The sequence below is a fragment of the Wyeomyia smithii genome, chromosome 1, assembly GCF_029784165.1.
Source record: "Wyeomyia smithii strain HCP4-BCI-WySm-NY-G18 chromosome 1, ASM2978416v1, whole genome shotgun sequence".
In the NCBI taxonomy this organism is placed as follows: Eukaryota; Metazoa; Arthropoda; class Insecta; order Diptera; family Culicidae; genus Wyeomyia; species Wyeomyia smithii.
The window spans coordinates 149,024,960-149,048,357 of record NC_073694.1 but is presented as its reverse complement, the minus strand read 5'-3'; the positions used below and the strand labels follow the sequence as shown (position 1 = coordinate 149,048,357).

Below are 23,398 nucleotides of genomic sequence, written 5' to 3'. Positions count from 1 at the left end.
TTGCGCTCCAGGAGCTTTGCCTGAAAGGAGAGAAGGTACGGTGGATTTGTGGCCGCAAGGCACTGTACCACCAAAGCGGCAGGCAATCAGCGACAGGTTGTGTTTGTTGAGAATTGAAGGCCGGTTCCACAACTACACTATTCCCAATGTGCACTGCCCTCACGAAGGAAGACCTGATGCAGGAAACAAGGCGTTCTACGCACAGCTGGAGAAACTGTACGATAGCTGCTCGCGTAGAGATATCAAGATCGTCGTTAGGGACATGAACGGAAGAATAGACTTATATAAACCGGTTATCGGCCCGCACAGCCTGCTATGCACCAACTTCGCAGCTCCCCGCGGATTAGCAGTCCAAAGTCCCTTCTTTCCTCGACCAACGTACAGCGAAACAAATTGGCCACGTTCTCAACGACGGCCCGTTCTTCTCAGACATTACAAACGTACGCACCAATCACGGTGATGATCGGACAAGACCACTTCGATAAAAAAAACTACAAAACCCTGATAACCGATAGTCCTCTACGGAAGTCCTTTTGATATTTCCGAACAGAAGGTGCCTATCGGCGAACAGAAGGTGACTATCTACGGTGGAGCACAAGCGTACGACGGATAATAGCTACAGCGCATGAACCATGAGCTACAAGCGCTGCTTGGAGAGAACCCCATTGCACACCTGGCGAAAGACAATAGGTTGCGGTAGGCCGGTCACATCGTAAGAATGCCGGACGACAAACATGTGAAATCACTTCTCTTCAGCAACCCTACCGGCACAAGAAATTAAGGGGCGCAGCGTGCATGATGGCTCGACCACATCGAAAGAGACTTGCGAGTGATGAGACGTCTGGGAAACTGGTGAAACACAGCCCAAAACCGAGTAAACTGGCGACTTCTTGATACAGCACGAGTTACTACAGCTCTCTTCTGACTGATAAGGTGAGTAAGAGAGCAAGGGTTGAGAATCGATCCTGGGTGCAGAACTAGTTTTTAGCCAATGAATGACGACATCTCAATTTGTGTTGATTTTGATGCTCTGATAAGTAGCATGGAATGTATATATATATTAAATACAATCATTCTCTGGGAAATTCTAGGGGGGGCTAAACACGTTCAAGGGGGGCTTCAGCCCCCTCTAGCCCCCCCGTAGTTGCGCCCATGGTTCTTCCATGCAAAAAAAAGGAAGGAAATATTTTTGCTTTTGCCATCACGTACGTTTTGACAATTACATATGAGAATTCGCGTAGGTGCGAACAGCCTTCGAAATTTCTTTCAACGCCGTCATTACGAATTATCAAAAAGGAATCTGTGGAACAACTGCGAAAAGTTTCAGCGAAATCGGAAATGGTCGATCAGGATCGATTTGCGAAGTAGCATGGAATAACTCCATCGCGATTTGTTTGATAGGTATAATGTCTTTGGCAGAGTTGTAGACAGTAATTTTGTCTTTGAAAAAACTGAAATTAATAAAATTTGTCTAAGGAAATAAAAGTTTTATTTCATATATTTTACAGTTTAAAATTTTTGAAGGATACAATTATTGTCTGCAGTTTGAACGCTAAAAGTATTTTTTATTATTAACACACACTCAGCGCGGGATTAATAATAATTAATATTAATCCCAAAACTTCATGTCCATGATTTAACATAAATCAAAGCTTGGGATAAGTCCCTGGTTTGCTTATCTATTAACGATAAAAATATTTTTTGCGTCTTAATGGTTTGTTTGATTGGTATAGTGTCTTCAGTGAAGTTAGATAACAATATTGTCCTTCCAAAAAAATATATACTGTAAAAAGTATGTGATATCTCCAATTTCAGTTAACTATTATTGCTTAGGATATAGTTTCTAGTTTTTGTAAAAAAAAAAATTGTTTCTTATTTAACTTTTTTGTTCCTCGTTTCTCCCTGATCAGAACATCAATGTTTAGTTAAACTTTTATAGTTCTTATAAAGAAACATTGAAAAAATGAGCAGCTTGAGATAACCATTTTTTTTTTTTCAATACTTTTGTTATGAATAGTTATTTTTCACGGTGTATGATTCTTCGTTAAGATAAAATTATTATCTACAACAGCTTTGCTGAAGATATCACACTGATCAAACAAATAATTCTGGCTCTAAAAATATTGATAATTATCAATACCCTGCATATACCCTTCTCACAAATTAGTCGTGATTCATAAAAAATACCAATAGCATAAAATGGCCATTCTAGGCCCATAAGAACAATTTTGAAGAAGCTCATCCAAATCAAAAATGAAAATTATGAAAAAAAAATGGGACAACTGCACATTTTCATACATCGTAAAATGCAATTGAAGCAAGAGATTAAACAAATTTGTTTCGAACGTAAGCAACACAATTCTATGTGGAGTATCATTCGATTCGGCCATTCGATCTGATAGTGACAAGGACCACATAACACTCAAAAGTTCATCATTTCAGGGCCTAACCAGTTAGCAATGTATATTTTTTGCGCAACTTCTCTACACGCTCATGTCTCCATTATGATTGATTTGATATAATTATAAACATTGTAATTAGATGTGACGGCAATTAAATTAAAAACCGATATGTGCTTAATGAGAGGCTTGGAGTGTATGCCCTAGGGTTTGCAATATTCCCGAGAATAGTTTTCCCGGGAAACGGGAATGAAAAATCTCATTTCCCGGGAATTCCCGGGAACCAGGAAAGGAAAAAATCCTTAGTAAAAATGAGATTTCAAATAAAGTTTACTAATAAAAAGTTTCAAACTACCGTTTACAATTTAATTATCAATTGAAGAACAAAATTTATTCAAGTTCACTCCAGAAATTCATGAACAATCAATCGCCTCAGTTCCGCTGACAATTTTTCGTTAGGCCCAAATAATGTAGTTCCTTTCTGTAAAACTTTGCTTAAGATCGCTGAATCACCGCTGGTGTCTGATTTTTAAATACTTCTTAATCACCGATTCCAGCTCTTGCTACATTTCATTAGAAACTGAAAAGTCCAGTACTTTTAGTTTGTTGAAGATAAAGCTGAGTGTTTGGCAACCAGATTTTAGAGCATTTGAATGCCTTCGTAATTAATGTGAAATCGCGGCCACGTTCCAAGTTACACAGACTGAGTTTTATTAATTTATTTATTTCTGGTCGCATTGATTTACGGGTTTCAATTTGTTTTTTATCAATTTACAGGTTTCAATTTTTTTTTTGTCAATAAACAAAGAAAAAATCAAGCAACTATCCGCTTAGTAGTGAACTCTTTAGCAAACAAAGACATGAGACGAAGGAAATATTTCTTAATTGATCGTTTACTGAATAAGACAGCATATATTTTTGACATATAAATTAAGCAAATAATTTGATATTACACGCAAATATTGATCGTCGTTTCAAGCAAATATTTGCTTTGTATAATGCACACTATGGATCTGCTCTACACTTCTACGACGTAAGTTTCGTGTGTTGTCAGGGTTGATATTTGTTGACACTCTTGAGGGAAAGTGAAAAAAAGCATCCAAAAACGTTATTTTTTTACAATCCTTTCAGAGTTCTCCTTTCCCGCTTTTTGCAAGGAAAGTGAACTGTCAAAACACCTCATTATATTTCATGCGATGGAAGCAAGACAATAAAATCAGTTTATCAGTTAACAAAGATTGTCGAGGCATCGGTCAGTGTCAGTGAAAAAGTATTTCGGTGAGGTTTATTTTGGTTGAGTGGTCTGTTTGTTTTTCTTTTTCGTTTTGAAGTGAAAATCATTTGGTTGGATTTGTCGTCAAATTTTATTCTGTAACCGTGAACGATGCGCGCGATCTATTTCATCTGAGTATAACAGCACGTTACTAGGACCAGTGTGTGTATCTGAAAGAGTGCTGCGATCATTGGAAGTGAAAATTGAAAATGATTGGCTGTAATTTTTGAAAAATTTGCTGAGGAAAATGACTTTTATCAGCACTGGTTTTGATACGATGTTTAGTTTTATTGCAATATTGTATGGAAAATTTTCCGAGGAGCTCGGGAATCCCGGGATCCCGGGAATCAATATTCCTATTCCCGGGATCCGGGAATCCCGGGGAAGGGCAATTCCCGGGAAATTGTTCCCGGGATTGCAAACCCTAGTATGCCCGTTGTGGAAATATTCTGCGAGCTCAAGAGCCAAGGTCTATTTGCATAAGCCAAGTCGGAAATAGCATGTATTATTAGCGGGTTGATAGAAAGGTTAATGCTCTTCTATGATGATGACGATCGGTTCAATTTCACGGTATGCAGAATACGAATTTGCGGATAATTTTAGATAGAAAGAATACTAAAGATAATTTAGGATACTCAGATCAATAGGGTACTGAACCTTTAACCTGTTTTTGATCTTAATCGATAAAGCCAGAGTGACTGTATATTACCAGAAGAGCACCATGTCATCCAAGGCGTAGGCGTAGCCAGGAGGGGCAGTGGGTCCGTTGACCCCCCCCCCCCCCCCTGGCTGATGACCCTGTGTGATGTGTGCCCTGATTGGTGCAGAATTTTGTTTCCAATAACTCTAATAGCACACAACGACACCTTTAGAGCATAGAAACATCTGTGTAAAGTATCAGTCAGATCAAAAATAATTGATTGCCATATGTTGTGTGGAACTGCACAGGTTTTTCACGTGATCTACCGAGGACATTGCAGCGGTAAAAATACCGGGCAAATCCGCCTGCATCAACTAGGAGTATTGGAACCAAGCTGTAACAATCCCTTACCTTGAGTCTCTTGTAACCTCACTGGAAACATGGTTCAGTGAAGATAGTACACCCGCCTACGCGTTGTCCGCGCTGTATCTCGCTAACGTAATACGCATGTCGTTGAAGAGTTCAAGCGCAAAACCAAAGCTTTCGTAATTTTTTACGAAGGTGACAATTTTGTTGGAGTGGTGGAAGTCTGGTATCAACATTGTAGCGGCATGAGAGCAGACCGTAAGAACTTGGAAGAGCTGGATCTTATAGACCTGCTTGCTGAAGCCCGTTCTTTCTTCCCTGTGACTGAGAAAGCAATTAAAATTGCACTTGCTCTACCATGTACAACATGCACGGTTGAACGCTCGTTCAGCACATTACGTCGAGTGAAAACCTGGCTGAGGTCAACAATGGATGAACAGCGGTTTAGTGCGCTTTTCTTGCTAAGTGTTCATCGGCAGATCTGCCGTGGGTTGAGATTTTGTCGTAAGCGTCAGAAGCACAAAACCGCTCCAGTAGCGGTTTGATTTAGTTCCTTCCCATATTAACAGAAGCTCTCCATTACGCCATCCTATTGCTTTAACACGTTTATTTATGTGAATGCATTGAGTTCTAACGCCAACGTCACCTCTTCTGCAAAATAGCAAAACCATTTCAACGTTTTGAACGAAAAGAGACGTTGATACGCCTGAGTAGTCTAGTTTACCATGCGTACTGATCTGTAGTCAGCAGCAAGAAGTTGGCATCTTTTCTTCGTTGAATGTTCATTAGGCTATATTTTGTCAAGGAGGCAGAATTCGCACAAGACATATATGATTATACTTGTAAGTTAATTATCTCTATGTGCATTCCTGTACAGTGATGTTGCGATCATATGTGCAAATTGAAATTCGGTAGCACTTCAACTCTTCTTTTGCAATACAAGTAACGTAACAAGCAATGTAGCAATCATGTTTCATGTCAATTTTAAATTGCGTAATAATTCTTTGTCGATTTTCGAATTTATAGCTAATCTACTATCCAGTTTTTTACGCACCATAATGGCGGTCGCTATAATGCGTGTTCGTAATATGCGAACCTCTCTGCTTACGTCAGATTTGGGATTTCTGAAAAATTGGCAACAAAAATGTTGCCAGATATATTTTTCTTTTCATAAAATATATGAAGACTTCAAACTGACGTAAGCAGAGTTGTCGAAAAGGTGGGTATTTTATTACGAACTTTGCATTATAGCGTTCGCCATTATGGCGCGTAAAAAGCTAGATAAGGATCATAGATAGTTCACGCTCGTCAAAATTAACTCTAAGCTGAGTGAGATGTCACTCACTTTCGTTAAAAGTGAACCTACTCTGAACAGAGTTTTTATGATATTACTCATTTATGGGTAGCAGCACAGAACAGATATTCAACTTCGAACAAAACTCTGCAGCAAATTGGTGCCCAAGCTTTCGCATTCATTTTTTGCTGTTCCATCCTACATTGATTTTACAGTGCATCGTTCGAACAGTTCGCTCCAATAGTTTGAACATGCACCAAAAAACTATTTTTTTTTGCTTTGATAACCAGGCAAAAAGGTGATCTTGAATAGTTGAATCTATCAAAATCAAGTTCACAGGACCGCATTCAAGAGATCTTTGAAGTGGAAATTCAGTAACAATTCACAATCAACGTCAATAGAACAAATTAAACTAAAAATCTTTCAACCGTTCAAACATTGTTTAACAAATTTTCTTGGATCGTACACCTCACGACCAGGGTTGCCACATTTAAATCTGTGTTTTCCCTTGAAAAAATCTGAACATCTGTATCTGGAACAAAAATATCTGTAAAAAAAATCTGTGTTGTTTAAACACAAAGAACTTTGTATTTTTTGAGTTTTTATGGTACATAAACCAAATTTTTAGCTTAAAACGTGTGAGGAGTTGAAAATATGTTCAATTTGCTCAATATTTAATGGAATAAAATTTTGATTGTTTTCAAAAATTAATGTCAATTTCGAAAAATCTGTAAATCTGCACTTTTCGACGAAAATCTGTATATCTGTATATACAGATTCTGTACCGTTTCTTCGGCCAAAAATCTGTAAAATACAGATTAATCTGTACATGTGGCATCCCTGCTCACGACTGTTGAAACTATTTTAACCTGTTAGTTGATTTACTTGAATATTTTCGTTGGACTTGGAAACCGAATTTCTCGACCAACGACAATATTTTTTTCTCGTACCGTTTTTTTACCTAACATTGCTAGAAATGCATATCAGACGCGCTGTACCAGCACTGCCTACGACATTAGGTATAATATAAAAAAATAATTGTCGTTAGTCAAGATATTCAGTTTTCAACTTGGGCAACAATGAAATTCATTAAAAATATATCTACATAAAAACCGTTGCACGTATGCGGGTGGCACTGTACGTTTATCATGAAAAGGCACCCTCACTATACCAGCACCGGGGAGAACAAACGTTTCTCTCGACGAAAAAGCGGCGAGAGCACATACGGTCCTTTTGTTGAATGAATGGAATATAAGCGTGATGAAATTTCGAGTGTAAAATGCATTCTCTCCACCGCTAGATGTCGATACTTAAAATAAAGAGATTCTGTCTCGTTTTTGGTTCTTCAGTTGAACAGATGTGGTAGCAGCTAGCTGGCATCTCTATCTTATTTGCTTTGCTCCGTTAGGAGCTAACATCACTGCGGATCCGCAATTTGCGGGCCCCATTGACAGATGCTATGTCATGCGTATGAAAAGTGGCGGTGATATGCTATCTCGTTTACACAGACGCTGAGATGTTAGTCCTCGAAACATGGCGGGATGCCAGCTAGCTGATGGGTAGAGTCACCATGTGTCAGAAATTGAGTAGGAATTACGCTCTTCTTAGAAAACCGCTTTGAAATGAAACTGAGTAAAAGCTACTCAGTTTGCTCGTTTTGACTTTTGATTCCTTTGATGAATGAAACTGCCAGAGGATTGTTGCATACAATTATAACAAAATCACAAGTTTTTTCTTAAATCTGTATTTTGCATATACATATATGTAATAAAAAAACACACCTCATTAAATCAGCAGTGTATTCTCTACTTTGCCAGCTTCATAATAAAACCGCAGCAATACGGTTCTCTGTTGCCCGGGAATTGTGACTTGAGGTTTTAAATAGTACAATGCCAAAAAATCCATAACCATTCTCATATCTGGAGGAACTTTAATACACAAATAAAAAACACCTTTTTCAAACAACAATACAACGCGTTTTTCCAAACAACAACTTATTTTTAGCGAAACGTTTTTAAATGTTTTCAATACCACTCAAAAAAAAAGAGTAAAGCAGAAAATTATGACAATCTGAGTAACTGTTACTCAGTTCGGTAAACGAAACTTACTCAATTTTTGACGTTTTAATAGACATTGTAAAACTGAGTCAAAGTTGCTCAATTTAGAGTAAAATGAAAGGAGCGTGTTGGCTAACCAGGCGCAATTACACCTTGCGTACGAGTTAGCCGTTTGAATATTTGCTCTTCCTTTAGCCTCTTCTTCGCGGTGACGCAACCCAAAATCTCAAGCACGAATCAGCGACTTACTTGCTTGTTCTGCTTGGTAGAATCTCAGCAAGCGCAGGTCATTAAACGCGGGAAATGAAATGGTTAGATGCATGAATCTAATGGGAAAGGGAGATATAAACTCGGGTTTGCATTTACCGTGGAAGTTCGTTGCAAATTTCCGGTTTCAAACCCAAAATCTCGTTCGATCTGAGGAGCAAATCAATCTCGCTTCGATCATTTCGTATCGAATAGTGACCGAAGTCAGAGTGCGTGATTTGTGTTGTTCGTGATAGTCGAATGTGCGTGTTAGAGTGAGATTGTCTTCAGTAAGCTAACTATATTAAATGTTATTTATCATAGGGTTAGCACAGTTGAGAGAAGTTTTTAGTGGAGACTTTGCCAGCAAGTGTGGTGAAAAAAGGGGTGTGCTCTAATTGGGTTGTTTAGCTGTATCAGGTTTTTGTATCATTTGAAAGAGCTGTATTTTCTAAGCAAAACGTGATTTTCAAAAATTTTCTATCGTTGTCCTTCAATTTTTAAATCACGAATTAAAACTGCTCGAAATCTGCTTGAAATCGCTACAATGACAGCTCGCCCATATACCAACTGTCATTGTAGCGATTTTGGAGCGATTTTTATTCTTCATTTAAAAATCGAAGAATAATGATATAAAATTTTTAAAGATTATGTTTTGCTCAGAAAATTACACTCTTTAAGCTGATATATAAAAATCCGAAATCCGTGAGTAGCTAAACAACCCAATTGGGTTTATAGCAATGGTAAAACTTAACCGCGTCGAACATTCGTTCGACGGCTTTTAATGTTACATTTAAAGCGCCTGGTGAAGCTACCATCCACACCGCCAGCAAAGCTCATCAACCCTCCTACCTCACACGTCTGGACGCACTGTTAGCTGGGATCCTGACAAGCCGCCGTACAAACTAAGCCGCTGATCGAACGGATCGGCCCTTGCCGCCTTCAATATCAATCGCCGTTATCCTCTTAGCCGCTGATTGGACCGATCGGCATTTGCAGCTGAGATAATCGATCGCCGCCATTCCTCACGCTGCCGCGATTGGTGCCTGAATGGCACATTGATGAAAACGCCGTTGGATGACTGCCGCATGAAAACTCACGAGGTTAAGTAGCTGGCGACGAGTGAGTACCAAACTAAAAAGTCCCGGCGCCGGGCCAAGGTTTACTCAAGATCCCAACCTTGTAAATAGCTTTATGGAATAACCACTAGAACTCCACCCACGCAAATAATAGTCTAGTAGATAGTTATGGATGGCCAAAATTTGTTAGATGTAGGAATTGAACATGCATGTAAATATAAATGTTAATCTTATATAGTGCGTTTCCCTGTTTAGCGTAATGTTTAGTGTTAATTAGGTAAGGTATCTCACGGCTCGCGTTCGTCTCTAGTTTTGTTATTTTGTACTCCAGGTGGACTGCCTGGGAAAACAGTCCCCGAACTCTGATTTCTATAAGCTGGGCAGCAATCTGGTCGTTCAGAGTTGGTCCAGTGATGAGAATCACGAGGTTGGTGTTTTGAGGCTTCAGGATTATTTTCGCGACTTTCTGCGGTAAATTTCATGTTGGATTTCGAATCGAAAGTGGAGACTGAGTACCTTAGTTTTGTGCATCTGCCTTCTCGTTGTCCCCAGTTCATTCTTCTGACCCGCCCTGAGGCGGAGTTTCTGGCCGGCAAGTCAAGACAACCAGATGGTCCTCTTTGAGGTGGCGCTTAAGTCACTTGCTTAGAGATACGGGGAACGGAACCACAGATTTGGGAGTGTGGCATTTCCGGTCCGCTACAACAACTTTATGCAGTTCTACGTCAATCAACGCACTTTCACCGCAATATTTCGCAGTGAAACTATAGTCGAAGACAGATGCCCACGCTGAATCCCCAACATGTGGAAAGTTTAATTTGCGACGTCACTAATCTAGGACTCGCCAGCCTAGGAATGGTAGGTCACTGGTATACTGAGGGACTAACGCGATAGTGGACCTCCGCAGTGCGTGCCGCCATGCAAGACAGACGATGCAACGTGCGCGAATCGACGAACAGAGAGTGCCGTGAAGCCTTCGGATTTGCAATATCAGCGATCAAGAGGGCTTGCGTTGATAGAATATGCGCGAGTGCCAATATAAATTCGTGGGATGACGCCTACAGGATCGTAATGGCGTGTTGGCGCGCGCGGAGTGATCAGCAGCGATGCTGGAGCGTATCATCGAGAAACCCTTTGTATGCCATGGGCCAAGTCATTGGCCTTCGGTTGTCGAGTCGTTCCACGATTTAGTATCTCCGACGTAGACTAGGGATGATCGACCAACCTGCCGGACATCCAAGAATGTAAGGGTTGCGAATCAGGAACTCATCGTGATCGTCAACTCTATGAAGGCGAGCAAGGCACCGAGATCGGATGGGATCTCGAAGTTAATCATAAAGACGGCCAGAAATACCTAAATGACTGCCTCTTTCCTGAGAGGTGGACTCCATAGCACTCGCGCTTAGGAGCCTCCTCGTACCGGTGTTGTTGAACAAGATGTTGAAAAATTATTTCCAGAATCGAGTTCTGGTTTACAACATGGATGAGGGTCAGAAGAGCGTCCCAAGGGTGGATGGTCACACTGACTTGTTTTGTTGGTAGACGGTTGTGTCGAGAGGCGCCATGGAGAAATGAACTTCCACACAGACCCTGTCAGGCTATGACTGCTTCAAGCACTATCTATATAGGTTCGCGCACTCCTCAAGTAACCGTATGCATTAGAAGATAGCATTTTATTGGCACTGATTCAGCATTCCTACTACCAAATGGCTCTGCATCAGCTGGTTCAATGCGTATTATTTTTATATGAACATTACTAGTGTTCAACAACATTATGATAAACTAGCATTATTGAGAGCGAAATATAAACTTCTAGTGCTAAAGTGAACGCTAAGATGTAGTGCTTGAATGCATTTGGAAAAAGCTTTAAAATTTTTTGTGTCAATGTGCCAAATACAAGCTTAAAGTCTGTAGTACACTCTTTGTCTAATGGTCAAATATTTGACCTTCTGACATAATGGTCAAATTTATTTGACATCATGGTTGTTGTTTGCCCGTGTTTGCCACATGTTAAAATCGGAGAGTGACAAATAATTATCTTCGACCAAATTTTTATCTGTCAAAAAGAGACAAATATTTGACGCTCGGTCAAAGAGTGTACTACAGGCTTAAAACGAGTGGCGATTCTTAAAATACTGTAATATTCTCTGCTCATTCGTGTACTTCAGCAGCGACCGAAACAACAATGAACTGAAATAAACCATATGAATTACGTTTGAAGACTTTCATTTGCTTTTATTTTGGACATCAAATTTCCTGTTTTTTCTCAACGCAAATATCGAAGCAGTGACATTTCGAGAGTGCTCCAAATGAGCAATAATGATGCATATAAAGGGTTGCCACCTGCAGCACTTTCTTGGCTACCTATTTCGCCTTTTTTACATAATATCAGATATATACGATACAACCATTTGGGTTTGAATAAGCATTCAATCAGAACTCTGTAATTGAATATAGTATTGTTATAGGTCAATGATTTAGAGCTTATTGGTTACTTGAGAATTTGCATGTCTTCTTCGTTTGCCCTCGTTTTACGCGCGCCAGAAGCTACATCACAGACAGACCTTCAAGCATAAACAATATTGACCGAAAATCCCTTGTAAATTTCAAAATGAAAACACATGAGAAATCACTCAAACACTACCCGCTATCATCGTTTGAGGAAAGTTAGATATAACTTTAAATATACATCATATCTATGAATAGTGCAGAATCATTTATAATCAGCGTGTTAACATATTGACGAAATGCTTCAAATTTTTGGTAAAATTCAACAAATAAATTGTTATTTCTCGCACCATAATTAGCCATGCTTTATAGTAGAGTCATTCCAGCCGGGAAAAAAAACAATTATCGAGCTGTGAAATTTCAAACTGAAAATTTTACAGAGTTTTTTTTATAAATAAACGAAAGGTCGTTACGTCCTATGTTACTCGTCCCTTTAATTCCGACACTTTCAGTACAGCTTCAAAATTACACTAAAATTGAGCCTCTTTCTTTAGCGTACGCAAAAGCTGAGGGTGGAATGACAAAATCGAATCAAAACAATTATGTAGTTTCTGGCGGGAAATTAGTTTTGCTCTCCCGAGCATCAGTGGAAAATTTCTTGACTTTCGAGATCGATTAAATGTTATCAAAGTTGTTATCCGTTCAAAAACATTGAGTTCATGTTATAAAGTAGAAATCTGGCAATGGAAGAAGCTTTGTACCCTAGCTCTCGAAACAGTTTGGCGACTGTTTCGCCGCTGGATTATAATTCAGACTCGGAGTTAAATGCACATGACACTCTCCGAATGGAAGAATCCGAGGACGAGGAAGAATCGAAGGCTAGTGAGAAAGAACCCGAATCAGTGGTAGAAGTAGAAGGGACGAACTCATGTAATTCGAATGAAACGAATTCCCATGAGCCTAGAATGGTCGACAGCAAATCGGATGAAGATACTAAACCAGAAACTACGAAAGATGCTATTGTGAAAGAACCTGAAAAACATCTCTCTATTGATATTGCAGTAGAAGTAGAAGGGACAAATTCATTAAACTTTAATGAAAAGAATCCTCAAGTATCCAGAATAATCGACAGCGAATCGGACGAAGATGCGCCTACAACTAGACGAATAATAAAATTGAAAAAATCCAAACTTATTGATAGTGATTCTGATGAGAAAGATACCACTGAAATCAACCAACCAGTGTCTGATTTCGAGAAAAACTCATTGGCGAATGTAAACCTAGAAATCGATGAAACTGGTGCAATGATTAATCAGTCGATGAGCAGACTCAAATCGTTGATAGATTCGGAATCGAGCAGTCCGGAAGAAGCTAAGCAACAGAATGTGTCACCCATTAAAGGAAAATCGCGGAAAAAGAAACTAAAATCGAAAAAACATCGGGATGCATGCAGAAAACCTAAGAACTCAAATGATTTGTTGGCTAGCGTAAGTTTTAGAAACAAAAACTGAATGAATGTTATTGATAATTAATATTTTTTAGCTTAACCTTGACTTTAGCGACGATGAAGATACTGCAAAGCCTAGATCAGGTTCGAACAGCAGCGACGATAGTGATTCGCTTAGCGATAGTAAAGAAGATGTCTCGCGGAGAAAAAATAACCAATCTCCTCAGAATAAACCCCAACGGGTAATTTAAAAATTTTTGTACTGCCCAGTCTTATTATTCGGTTTACCTTTATTTTGATTATTTTAGATGTCAGCTAAAACAGCTATGGAGCAAATGAGAGTAATTCAAAGCGAATCGCAGCGCATGGCTCGGGAAACAATCGTGTCCGTTCCGTACCATCGTCCGAAGCAACATACATTACAAGAGTTTTTAAGTAGACGCACCATACAGAGGTCTATACACGCTGGCAATACCAACAATACAAAACATAAAACAACGGCTGCCGCTATTAGAATGACTCGTGAAGAATTAGAAGTCTTCGCAAAACAGCTTGAAGAACGTGAAAAGGAAGCTATCGAGTTTTACAAGAGTGAAACTCCTGAAGAAGCTGAAAACATAATTGAAGGCAACATGGAAATGCTTCCCAATCCAGTTCCGGTAGAAGAGACTACGAATGAACTTGCTACCGCAGATCAGAAGAATCCTGCCAGTTTGTCAGTACGTACGGATTCTGAACATACCCCCAATTCTGCTATCAATTTAGATACAGAACCAATCGGTACTCTTCGTGTCAGCGATACTGAGGATGATGAAGTTGATGCATTAGTTAACAAAACGTGTGAGAACGCTGAGAAAATGCTGGCATCCCAAATAGACTCGAAAATACCCGAAGCGGGGAACGATTCAAAACAAACGATTGATTATGAAATTTTCTCCGATCAGAATCAATCAAAATTAGCACAGCGAAAGGCTGAACTACTGGCAGCAGATACCAGCATACCACTATTCCCCACGCTACGTGGTGATGCGGGCATGGAAATCGACCTAGAATCGGGCGATCTTCTTCCAAAAACTCCAACCGGAGTCAGTATCCTGTTCGAGCGTTTCGCTAAATGTGCTGGCGGTAAAAAAGCAAGCAAAGCAACGTCCACTGTAAATATTCTCAGCACTGACAATGGGGCGCTGAAAATGGATTTCATTTCAATGCCAATCAACTTGGACGATCGGGACCCAAATGGAAAGGAGCCAGTACCGGGTGCTGCCTTTCTTAAGTTGAAGCAAACTCTGCGTGAGAAGATTGTACAAATACGAAGAGAAACAATGCTCAAGCGACAAGAAGAAATGCAGAAATGTAAAAAATTGGATGAGGACGATGAAGCAGACGATGAGGAAAAGGCGTTTGAGGATCCAGATGAAAGCGAGTTGGAAGGTGAAGAAGATGAGGAAACAACAGAAATTGCTGCTGATGAAGAGGATCCCAATGATGAAGAAAGGTTGATGAATTCCCTCATAGATGAAGAAGCGGAGGACAATGATAACGATGTCGATGGAGAAATAGAAGACGCACGGGAGGATGACGAGTCTAGTGAAAGTAGCAGTAGCAGCGAAGATGAAACAGCAACGGAAACTACGACTGTGGATGAAAAAAAAAAGTCAAGAATTCTAGTGGCCTTCGAGGATTCGGAAGATGAAGATGTGAAAGATTCCAATCAGGCATCCGAGATGACAGAATTGAACAAAATTGATACCGAGGAACTGTTCTCTGCGTTAGAAGGTATGTGTCGATATATTTTTATAAGGATAATGAATCAATTACACCAAACCTATCAATACCAAACAAAAGTTTATTGTTGTTAAGAATTCATGCTACTTAACCCCTTTCTCTACCAAGGTTAATCTAGAGCCCCACAGGTTTGGAATTAGAAAGCCTTTCAAAATATTTAACAGTGCTACTCAAAATGCATAAATATGTTCTTGAACAATATACTAATTGTTCATGAATATATTTATGCATTTTGAGTAAGATTGGTAAATATTTCTAAAGGTTATTTTTTGCATCCAAACATGTGGTACTCTGGAGTAACCATGGTATTCTAACGTATGAATTGATTCGAACGAAAGTGGGTATGCAAATTCCTGATACGGCCTTAAACAAAAAAAAAAAGGGTGAACTAGCTCAACAAACCGATTTTTGAAATGTAAAACATACTAATTTTTTTTAAGTTTTTTCACAATGTCACAATTATAATTATGACACAAATATTACCGCACTGATTCATATTTTCGTGACGCAGACACAGAAAAAATACCACGTCTTGCTGAAAAATGAGCGTTATAACGTCACGAAAAATAAAAGCTGCTCAAAAACAGATGTTACCAGTTGTCGGCACTCTAAACACGACAAAATGTTCGAAATCGTAATTAATTTTCAAACAGAGCAGAGTTTTTGACTTTTCGAAGAAAAGGTTCGACACCTCAATTTAATGTGCGTTGCAACGCCACACTTTATTACTCTCTCCCCAAAGTGATTGAAACAAAGTAAACAAATGTCTTATACGCCATTATCGTATAAAATTTTATGTACTTTCCAAATCTTTAATAATATTGAAGAGTTCCTTGTAAAAAGTCAAGTAAATATGAAGTTAAGGCCAACAGAATAGTCAAAACCAAAGAGCGTTATAAAAAATATTCAATTCCTTCGGAGTCCATAATAATTATTTTTTTAAAAGATTTCATATATACATGTTCAAATCCCGGCCCAAAAGAGACTGTGGAAACTGTTGTTCTATGTTGCATAAAAAATGAAATCGTTTGAACAGTTGAAAGACGTGTTATGATTAAAATTCTCATTCATATTCACATTGCTTTAGAATATACATATTAGGGGGTTGATTGGTTTAGTCTCCACTTGGCGCATTGCATTTCAAATTTATATGGAGATTTGTATGAAAAAGCCAACGTTTTTGCATTTTCTATTCTTGAGAGGTCAAAGTGGCTCAAACCATAAGTTTCATGACTTCGAATGGTAGGTTTTTTTGATGCCTAACAACTTGGCCGAAGACATCAAAGAGCTAGGGTGTCCCAAAAAAATACTGGAGCTGTTCAAAGTTGAGTATGTCGAAATTTATGCTTCAAATCATTTTTTCTGCCAACACTGCCAGTGTACCGGCGTTAGTCAGATTTCCATCAGAAGTAACCTCTGAAACACGTTGTAGATTCTACCTACGCCTAGAATATTGACCTGAATTTGTTTGTTTGATCCAGCTGAGCGTATAAACTTGTTACGGCAGGCTATTTCTGATGGGAATCCTACTGGCGCCGGCACATTGGTAATGTTGGCAGAAAACAAGATTTTCTGCATTTAAATCGACATACTCAACTTCGAACAGCTATAGCTCTTCTTAGGGACATCCCAACTCTTCAGTGCCTTCTGGAAAGTTGTTGAGCATCTAAAATACTATACTTTTACATAATGTAGTGCATTATTAGATCATAATTGAGCTCTCTAGGAAGCTAAATGCAAAAAAGTAGGTTTTCCCATATAAATTTTCATACAAATTTGAAATGCAATGCGCCAAGCGGAGACAAAACCAATCGACTTCCGGTAAGTTTAGGGTTGTTTGGGGCCCCAAAAGGTACCAAAAAAATCTGGTTCTGGAAAATCGATCACTTTTCCCCACCCTAATACATATGTAAAAACATCTAACTAGGTACTGGTTGAGCATTGGCTTCGAGGGAATCGATAACATAATGACTAATGTTCTATCATTTTATTGTTATTAGATATGAATGAACAGCCCATCAAAATCATTCCCAAGGGACGTTTGAGGTGTTTTGCAAATAACATCTGGCTTAAATAAACTGGACATATCTGGTACATTCCTACGTATCGTGTTGTTTAATTTGCAAATTGAAAATGCCAGATGTTACTAATTGCAAAACCTTCAAACCCTTCAACCTATGAAAGGGTAGTCTTAGAGCAAATCCTATTAAAATTAATAGTCGAGCGGTACCAATAAACGATATACCATTATTCAATTGTAATCTTATTTTAAATTTTTAATTAATTTTCAGATTCGGATAAATTCACCGCCTCCGACCGAAAGAACCTAGAATCTGGTGGCACTATGGCTCTGCTCTGGAAAGACACCGATGATCCAGGGTCGGTGTCTCAAACAGATGACGATTTGGCAGCGCTCTGTTCAGGTCGATTTGGCGAAACGCAAGCCCCGACGGTCAACGCTACTCAGGATACCCGATCTCTGATTAACTCGCTGCCAGCCTTCGATAATGGTACACAATCTGAGCAATTTGAAGAGAATAAATTAATGGGAGATTCACTTTTCACGCAACGAAGTGAACAAGTGGTAGATGAGAGTGAACTCGAAGCTCTTTGTTCGGGAACCTTTACCACGCAGGATCAGCCTGTCAATTTAAAGCAGCATCCGCAAGAACCGCAAAGTGAGCTAGTTTCGAATGTTATCACCAAGGGAAAACTTGTGATAGCATCGTCTGATGAAGAACAAACCATCAATGACTCACCGAAAACAACAAAACGCAAACGAAAGCACAGGAATAATATCTCCGACGACGACAACGATGAAACATCTAAAAAAGAAATGTTAGAAAAAGAGGAAGACGAAGAAGAAGTGGTAGAAGAGGAAGACGAAGAGGAAAAGGCTGAATGTTTTGTAGATTATGATTCAGAGGAGAATGAGGTTGAGGTTGTTATGACCAAAACAGACAAGCTCAAGGCGGCGAATGCTTTCTTGGAAAACGAAGCTGAACTGTCAGAATCGGAATGGGGCAGCGCAGACGAGGATGAAAAAGATCTCGATCGGTACGATATAGATCTAGCAGATACGGAGAACTTTGACCAGGCTAAACTGCAAGAAGAACTGGAACGCATTCACGCTCGACGAATGCTGGAACAGGACAAAAAAGAAGTTAAGGTGCTGCAGGATATGTTCTTCGAAGACGAGGAGAATGATGGTGTTGGCCGCGAAAGGCAATTCCGATGGCGGAATGTAGAAACTACTTTCAATTTAGACTATGATAAGAAACAACCGGATGAGGAAAATGCAGACGAGGATGGTGCCTGTAACAACGAGGAAGAAGAGATACAGTGGCGAAAGCTTCGCCATGAGCGAGAGATGTTGTTGAAAGATAAGCAACAGGATTTAGAAGAGGTTACTTTTACAACGACTTTGCTGGACAAATCGATTGATGAAGAGAAAAACTGCTCGGTTTCTACTACCAACATAACTTTACTGGGGTCCAAATCAAAAGTAACAATACTACGAGGGAAAAAAAGCAGTGAACCGAACACTCCAAAAGATTCGCCCTTTCTTATCAGCAAAACGGATCCTGTACAGGTAAGAACTATTACTACATCGCTTTTACAGTACAAACAATTTATTACGCCAAATGTTCAAAGCTTAATGTAGTATTAAAATAAACTCCGGCTAATTTAACCTAGTTCTATTAGTTACACTTGTTTGGACAACACGCTTGAGCTATGAACTCAATGAGCGTTCGCGTAGGACGACCGGCCATGCCCCTTCGCAGGTACGGAAAATCGATTCCCTTCGTAGTCATTACGTTGTACGCATCTATATGCATCCATTCGCCGCACGGTAAAAACTCTCGTAGAAACGCAGCTGCTTTACAGGACTCACCGCCCACACCCCGTCCAAAGTTCTGCACATCCACATGTTGGACTGAGCACATTTGTTGCGTGAAATAGTCCCACAAGGGCAGTCGCCAAACTCGGTCCCCCGTGTGTACGCTTGCATTTTTTATACGTTGCCAAAGATCTTCGGAGTTGGTGAAAACGGCACTACATACCTTTCCAAATGTTTCTAGAACGTGATCCGATATAGTGGATACATCGACGATATATTTTGGGCCAAAGTTTTCAGCATAGAGTAAAGCATCGACCAAAACCAGTGGACCTTCATAGTCAGCATCGACGACTTCAATGCTTTTTCCGTTCTTCACCTTCACAACATCGCCTGGTTTCATTGCATTACAGCCAATCATGTGCTCACAGAGCGGGATTAATGCGCGAATGTTGACCGGCAGCTTTAAGGCCGCAATTGCTCTGCATGTGGCCACAATACAGGCAGCGCCGGCCATGTCACCTCGCATATCACGAAGGGCATGCAATTTTTTGGCACTTATACCGCCACTATCGTAAGTGTTTCCCTGGCCAATAAGTACTATTGGTCGCTCTTTCGGGTTCGTACCGTAATAGCTAAGTTCCAAAAAGATAGGAGGCTCACAGGAACCTTTGGCAACCGTTAAAAAAGAGGTCATACCCTGACTTTCGGCCCAGCTGCGAACTTTTACCTCCACGTTCACCCCCGAATTGCACAGAATTTGAACCACATTTTGAGCAAATGTGGTCGGAGTCATACGATTCGCTGGGGATTCCTGTAACAGCCGTGCCAAGTTCTGAGCTTCCGCTTTCGCCAGTCCAATTCGCCAACCATTGGAATCACATGACAATGCTGGCTCGTAGTACAGTTGCAATTGCGGGATGAACACTCGACGATCGACGTTTCGCATTTCCTGATTAACCCACATGCCCATATGGGCTCCTTCCGCTGCTGACTCAGCGTGTCCCATGTCTTCCACGTAAATTCGGTTGGTGTCTAGTTTCTGCAATTCTTGGCAACCGGTTGCTGCTGCAATTCGAATAGCTTCTTTCGATATATCCTGCTTCTCCACTGGATCATACCCGAGACATTCGCTTCCAAGCCCGCATACGGCAACCGCGGAGTACGTGGGCTCGAGATTATAGAAGATTCTTGCTTCTCCTCTTTTTGGCATAGGACCGGCAATGTGAAGCAAGTCCAGCAGAGTTCCATTGGTGTAGTACTTTTAAAGTGAAATATGAGTTAATCAGTTTAAAGGCCTTGTCTTTAGTTGAAATGAACCTACCTCATTATATTTAGCGGCAGCCGGGGTTAGCAAACCGGATTCGTACCGATCATGTTCATCGCTATAAACTCCTAAAACGAGACCCCGTGACGGTGGTTTGGAACAGTTTTCCGTTCCGGATACAATCTTCTGGTGAGCGTTTCTTCGAAACATTACCGCGAAAAGTTGCTTTGTCCTTGAAGGTAATATGCTTCGTAGCCGAAAAAGAACAGACATTCTGCCGATGTGAGAAATGATCTGCATGTGAAATCAATGAGGCAAATTTAAACTGCTTTGAAACGATTCGCTTCACGAGAATAAAGAAAAAACCCTTGGGATGGAAATTACGGCTTGCTTTGTTTTAACACTTTGTTTCAGGGTAGTAAAGCATCCTTCCTGTGCCGCGATAGTGCAACACTCAGCAAACTGGCCAGTTTGGTTAAGGTTCCAGAGATCGAAGGAGCGAACACAGTTAACGCAGGAAAGGGGCGGAACTTTGTTTTTGCTGCCGTTAGTCCCGCGATGGACAAAATGGTGAGGAGTAGTGAGATCGAATAATTAATTCTAACGTTTATTTTCAATTTATTTATTTTAGGGATCAAAACGTTCCCTGGAATTAGAAACCGATGAATCGTCACTGAACAATAAGAAAATTAAAACTGGTTTTACAAAAGAGGAAGGAGTTGCGAAAAAACGATTACTGCTTGGACAGTTGATGTAGCGGAAATATAGGTATACAATTCAAAGAAGCATATTTTGGATAATGTGAATCATTTTGTTTCAACGCAGCAGAATTCGAACATATTTTGATTCTTTTATCAGGTTTGAAAGTTGCGAACTGCTTTAAAATCTTTAGATTATCCAGAAAGTTAATTCTTATTATTAGGGCAACGTTATCACTCTAATTCTTGAATACTTATTTTTTGCTGAGATGATATTTTCACAATTCACTAATATACACAAGAAACCAAGATGGTTAATTAATAGGGCTTGAATAGTTTTACATATCAAAATTTCTATCAATCTGCAGAAGCAGAAATCTGTGCTTGTGGTCATATAATTGTGGAACATGTATGTATTAGCTTCTGATGCAAGGGTAAGCTTCTGATCAAGGGTATTCCAATCCGCAAACTAATTCTGAACTAATGGTGTCAAAAAACTCAATGTGCGAATTGGCGAAAATTGCAGTTAAAAATATTTAGAAAACATAGAAAGTGAGCTGTGCTTGTAAAAAGATTGTCTTTCTAATAAAGCCTATTATGTTAGTGACATAGCTGTATAACTAGGGCATCGCCTAAGCGTAGTTCATAATATCTCAAACACGTCGATGACCTGGGTCTGAATCTTAACACTGAGATTGATGTCGATGAACTTGGTTGCGCGATCTCTAAAAACCCAACGGGTTTAGGTTCCTAACTGATGTCGAAAAGTTTTCTCAGAAGGCCGAAAATGTCTACTAATTCTACACATTAGACACGGTTTATCGGATTAATGTGATGGTTTTATTTTCTCGCCTCAATGCACTTTTCGGGTCCATTGTGGGTCCTATAACAACCGTGTAAATTTTCAGATCGTTCGGAAGAAACCTATTTTGTACCAGATACTTTAAGATTCCAGAGATGTCCAGTTGACTCTCATACATGATACTATAGTAATTAGGAATTTCCTGGGAAAAACTCTTTTATAGACCGTGAGGCGCTAGGTCAGTTAGCCAGTTAAGATACTCAGATCAGTTTTTTTCATACTAAGTAGGTTTCGTAGGTTCTACCCCATGGTGTAGTAAATATTTTTGATTGTCCTGCCTCGGAGGAAGCTCTCAGTTGGCATCACTCATGAATGGTCAGTCTCTGAGCCCTAATTTTCAGCAGGACGTAGGTACCCCTCAGAATGACTCCGGCGCGACGAATGTAGTTAAAGAACTTTTTTTTTTAAAGTGGGATTTGTTAGTAGCTTAAGTATTTATGATAAATATTAGTAAATAATGAGTATGTGTGTCCAATCACAAATGGTGACTTCTCAACACTGTTAGAAATTTGTAATTTTAATTGTTAGGATTTGTATGCTTTCGCAATTAGGACTTATCATTCGTAGGGATTTAAACCTACTTGTCAGAAAAGGGGAAGTAAACTTACAACTAACTTAATTGCTAACTTATTGGCTATAAAGAGAGCTTATCGTAGCAATTGAGGATTGCAACCATTTTTGTCGAAAATTGGTAATAATTTTTTTTGACATAGCTTCTAATGATTCAACACCAGTAAGTCTATGTAATTCGAGTGTACCAAACCAAGGAGGACGCTTCAAAATCATTTTCAGAATTTTATTCTGAATCCTTTGGAGCGTTTTCTTCCTTGTAGAACAGCAACTTGACCAGATCGGTACAGCATAAAGCATTGCTGGTCTAAGAATTTGTTTGTAAATCAAAAGTTTGTTCTTTAAACAAAGTTTAGAATTCCTGTTAATGAGAGGATATAAGCATCTCGTATATTTGATGCACTTGGCTTGTATACTCTCAATGTGCTCTTTGAAAATAAGTTTTTTATCATAAAATAGTCCCAAGTACTTAACCTTGTCGGACCAACTTAAAATAACCCCATTCATCTTGACAACGTGATTATTGTTTGGCTTGAGGAAAGAAGCCCTAGGCTTATGCGGAAAAATTATCATTTGAGTTTTAGAAGCATTGGGAGAGATTTTCCACTTTTGCAATTAGGAAGAAAAAATATCTAAACTTTTCTGCAATCGACTGCATATGACACGAAGACTTTTTCCTTTTACGGAAATGCTTGTGTCATCGCAGAACAATGACTTTGTGCATCCTGGAGGCAAATCAGGAAGATCTGAAGTGAATATGTTGTACAGGACTGGACCCAAGACTGAACCTTGAGGTACACCTGCTCTGACAGGAAATCTATCAGATTTCGAATTCTGATAGACAACCTGTAGAGTTCGATCAGTAAGATAATTTTTTAAAATTTTGATTAGGAAAATTGGAAAATTAAAAGTTTGCAATTTCGCAATCAAACCTTTATGCCAAACACTGTCGAATGCTTTTTCTATGTCTAAAAGAGCAGCTCCAGTGGAATAACCTTCAGATTTGTTAGCTCGTATCATATAAGTAACTCTGAGCAATTGATGAGTTGTGGAATGCCCATGGCGAAATCCAAACTGTTCATTTGCAAAAATTGAATTTTCGTTGATGTGTGACATCATTCTGTTAAGA

General features: G+C 39.5%; 2 protein-coding genes across 2 annotated transcripts; one reads left to right on the top strand and one right to left on the bottom strand.

Annotated features, from left to right (window-relative positions):
• Positions 1-12,380: 12,380 nt before the first annotated feature.
• On the top strand, positions 12,381-21,457 carry LOC129718335 (claspin-like). Its single transcript, XM_055669015.1, has 6 exons — positions 12,381-13,289; positions 13,345-13,491; positions 13,558-15,025; positions 17,326-18,626; positions 20,554-20,709; positions 20,771-21,457. Exons 1-6 carry the CDS (start codon positions 12,546-12,548, stop codon positions 20,894-20,896), a joined length of 3,942 nt encoding a protein of 1,313 aa, XP_055524990.1. The 5' UTR covers positions 12,381-12,545; the 3' UTR covers positions 20,897-21,457.
• On the bottom strand, positions 18,664-20,692 carry LOC129718336 (cytosol aminopeptidase-like). The gene is made up of 2 exons (XM_055669016.1): positions 20,197-20,692; positions 18,664-20,133 (listed from the first exon to the last, which is right to left on the bottom strand). Exons 1-2 carry the CDS (start codon positions 20,437-20,439, stop codon positions 18,736-18,738), a joined length of 1,641 nt encoding a protein of 546 aa, XP_055524991.1. The 5' UTR covers positions 20,440-20,692; the 3' UTR covers positions 18,664-18,735.
• Positions 21,458-23,398: the final 1,941 nt, after the last annotated feature.

Bases quoted from the DNA above. Each gene is read 5' to 3' on its own strand.
- LOC129718336 (XM_055669016.1), bottom strand. From the start codon at position 20,439: ATGCAGATCATTTCTCACATCGGCAGAATGTCTGTTCTTTTTCGGCTA. The intron at 20,134-20,196 runs GTAGGTTCATTT...TCACTTTAAAAG, and splicing joins CTGCCGCTAAATATAATGAG to TACTACACCAATGGAACTCT.
- LOC129718335 (XM_055669015.1), top strand. From the start codon at position 12,546: ATGGAAGAAGCTTTGTACCCTAGCTCTCGAAACAGTTTGGCGACTGTT. The intron at 15,026-17,325 runs GTATGTGTCGAT...ATTAATTTTCAG, and splicing joins ACTGTTCTCTGCGTTAGAAG to ATTCGGATAAATTCACCGCC. The intron at 20,710-20,770 runs GTGAGGAGTAGT...TATTTATTTTAG, and splicing joins GTCCCGCGATGGACAAAATG to GGATCAAAACGTTCCCTGGA.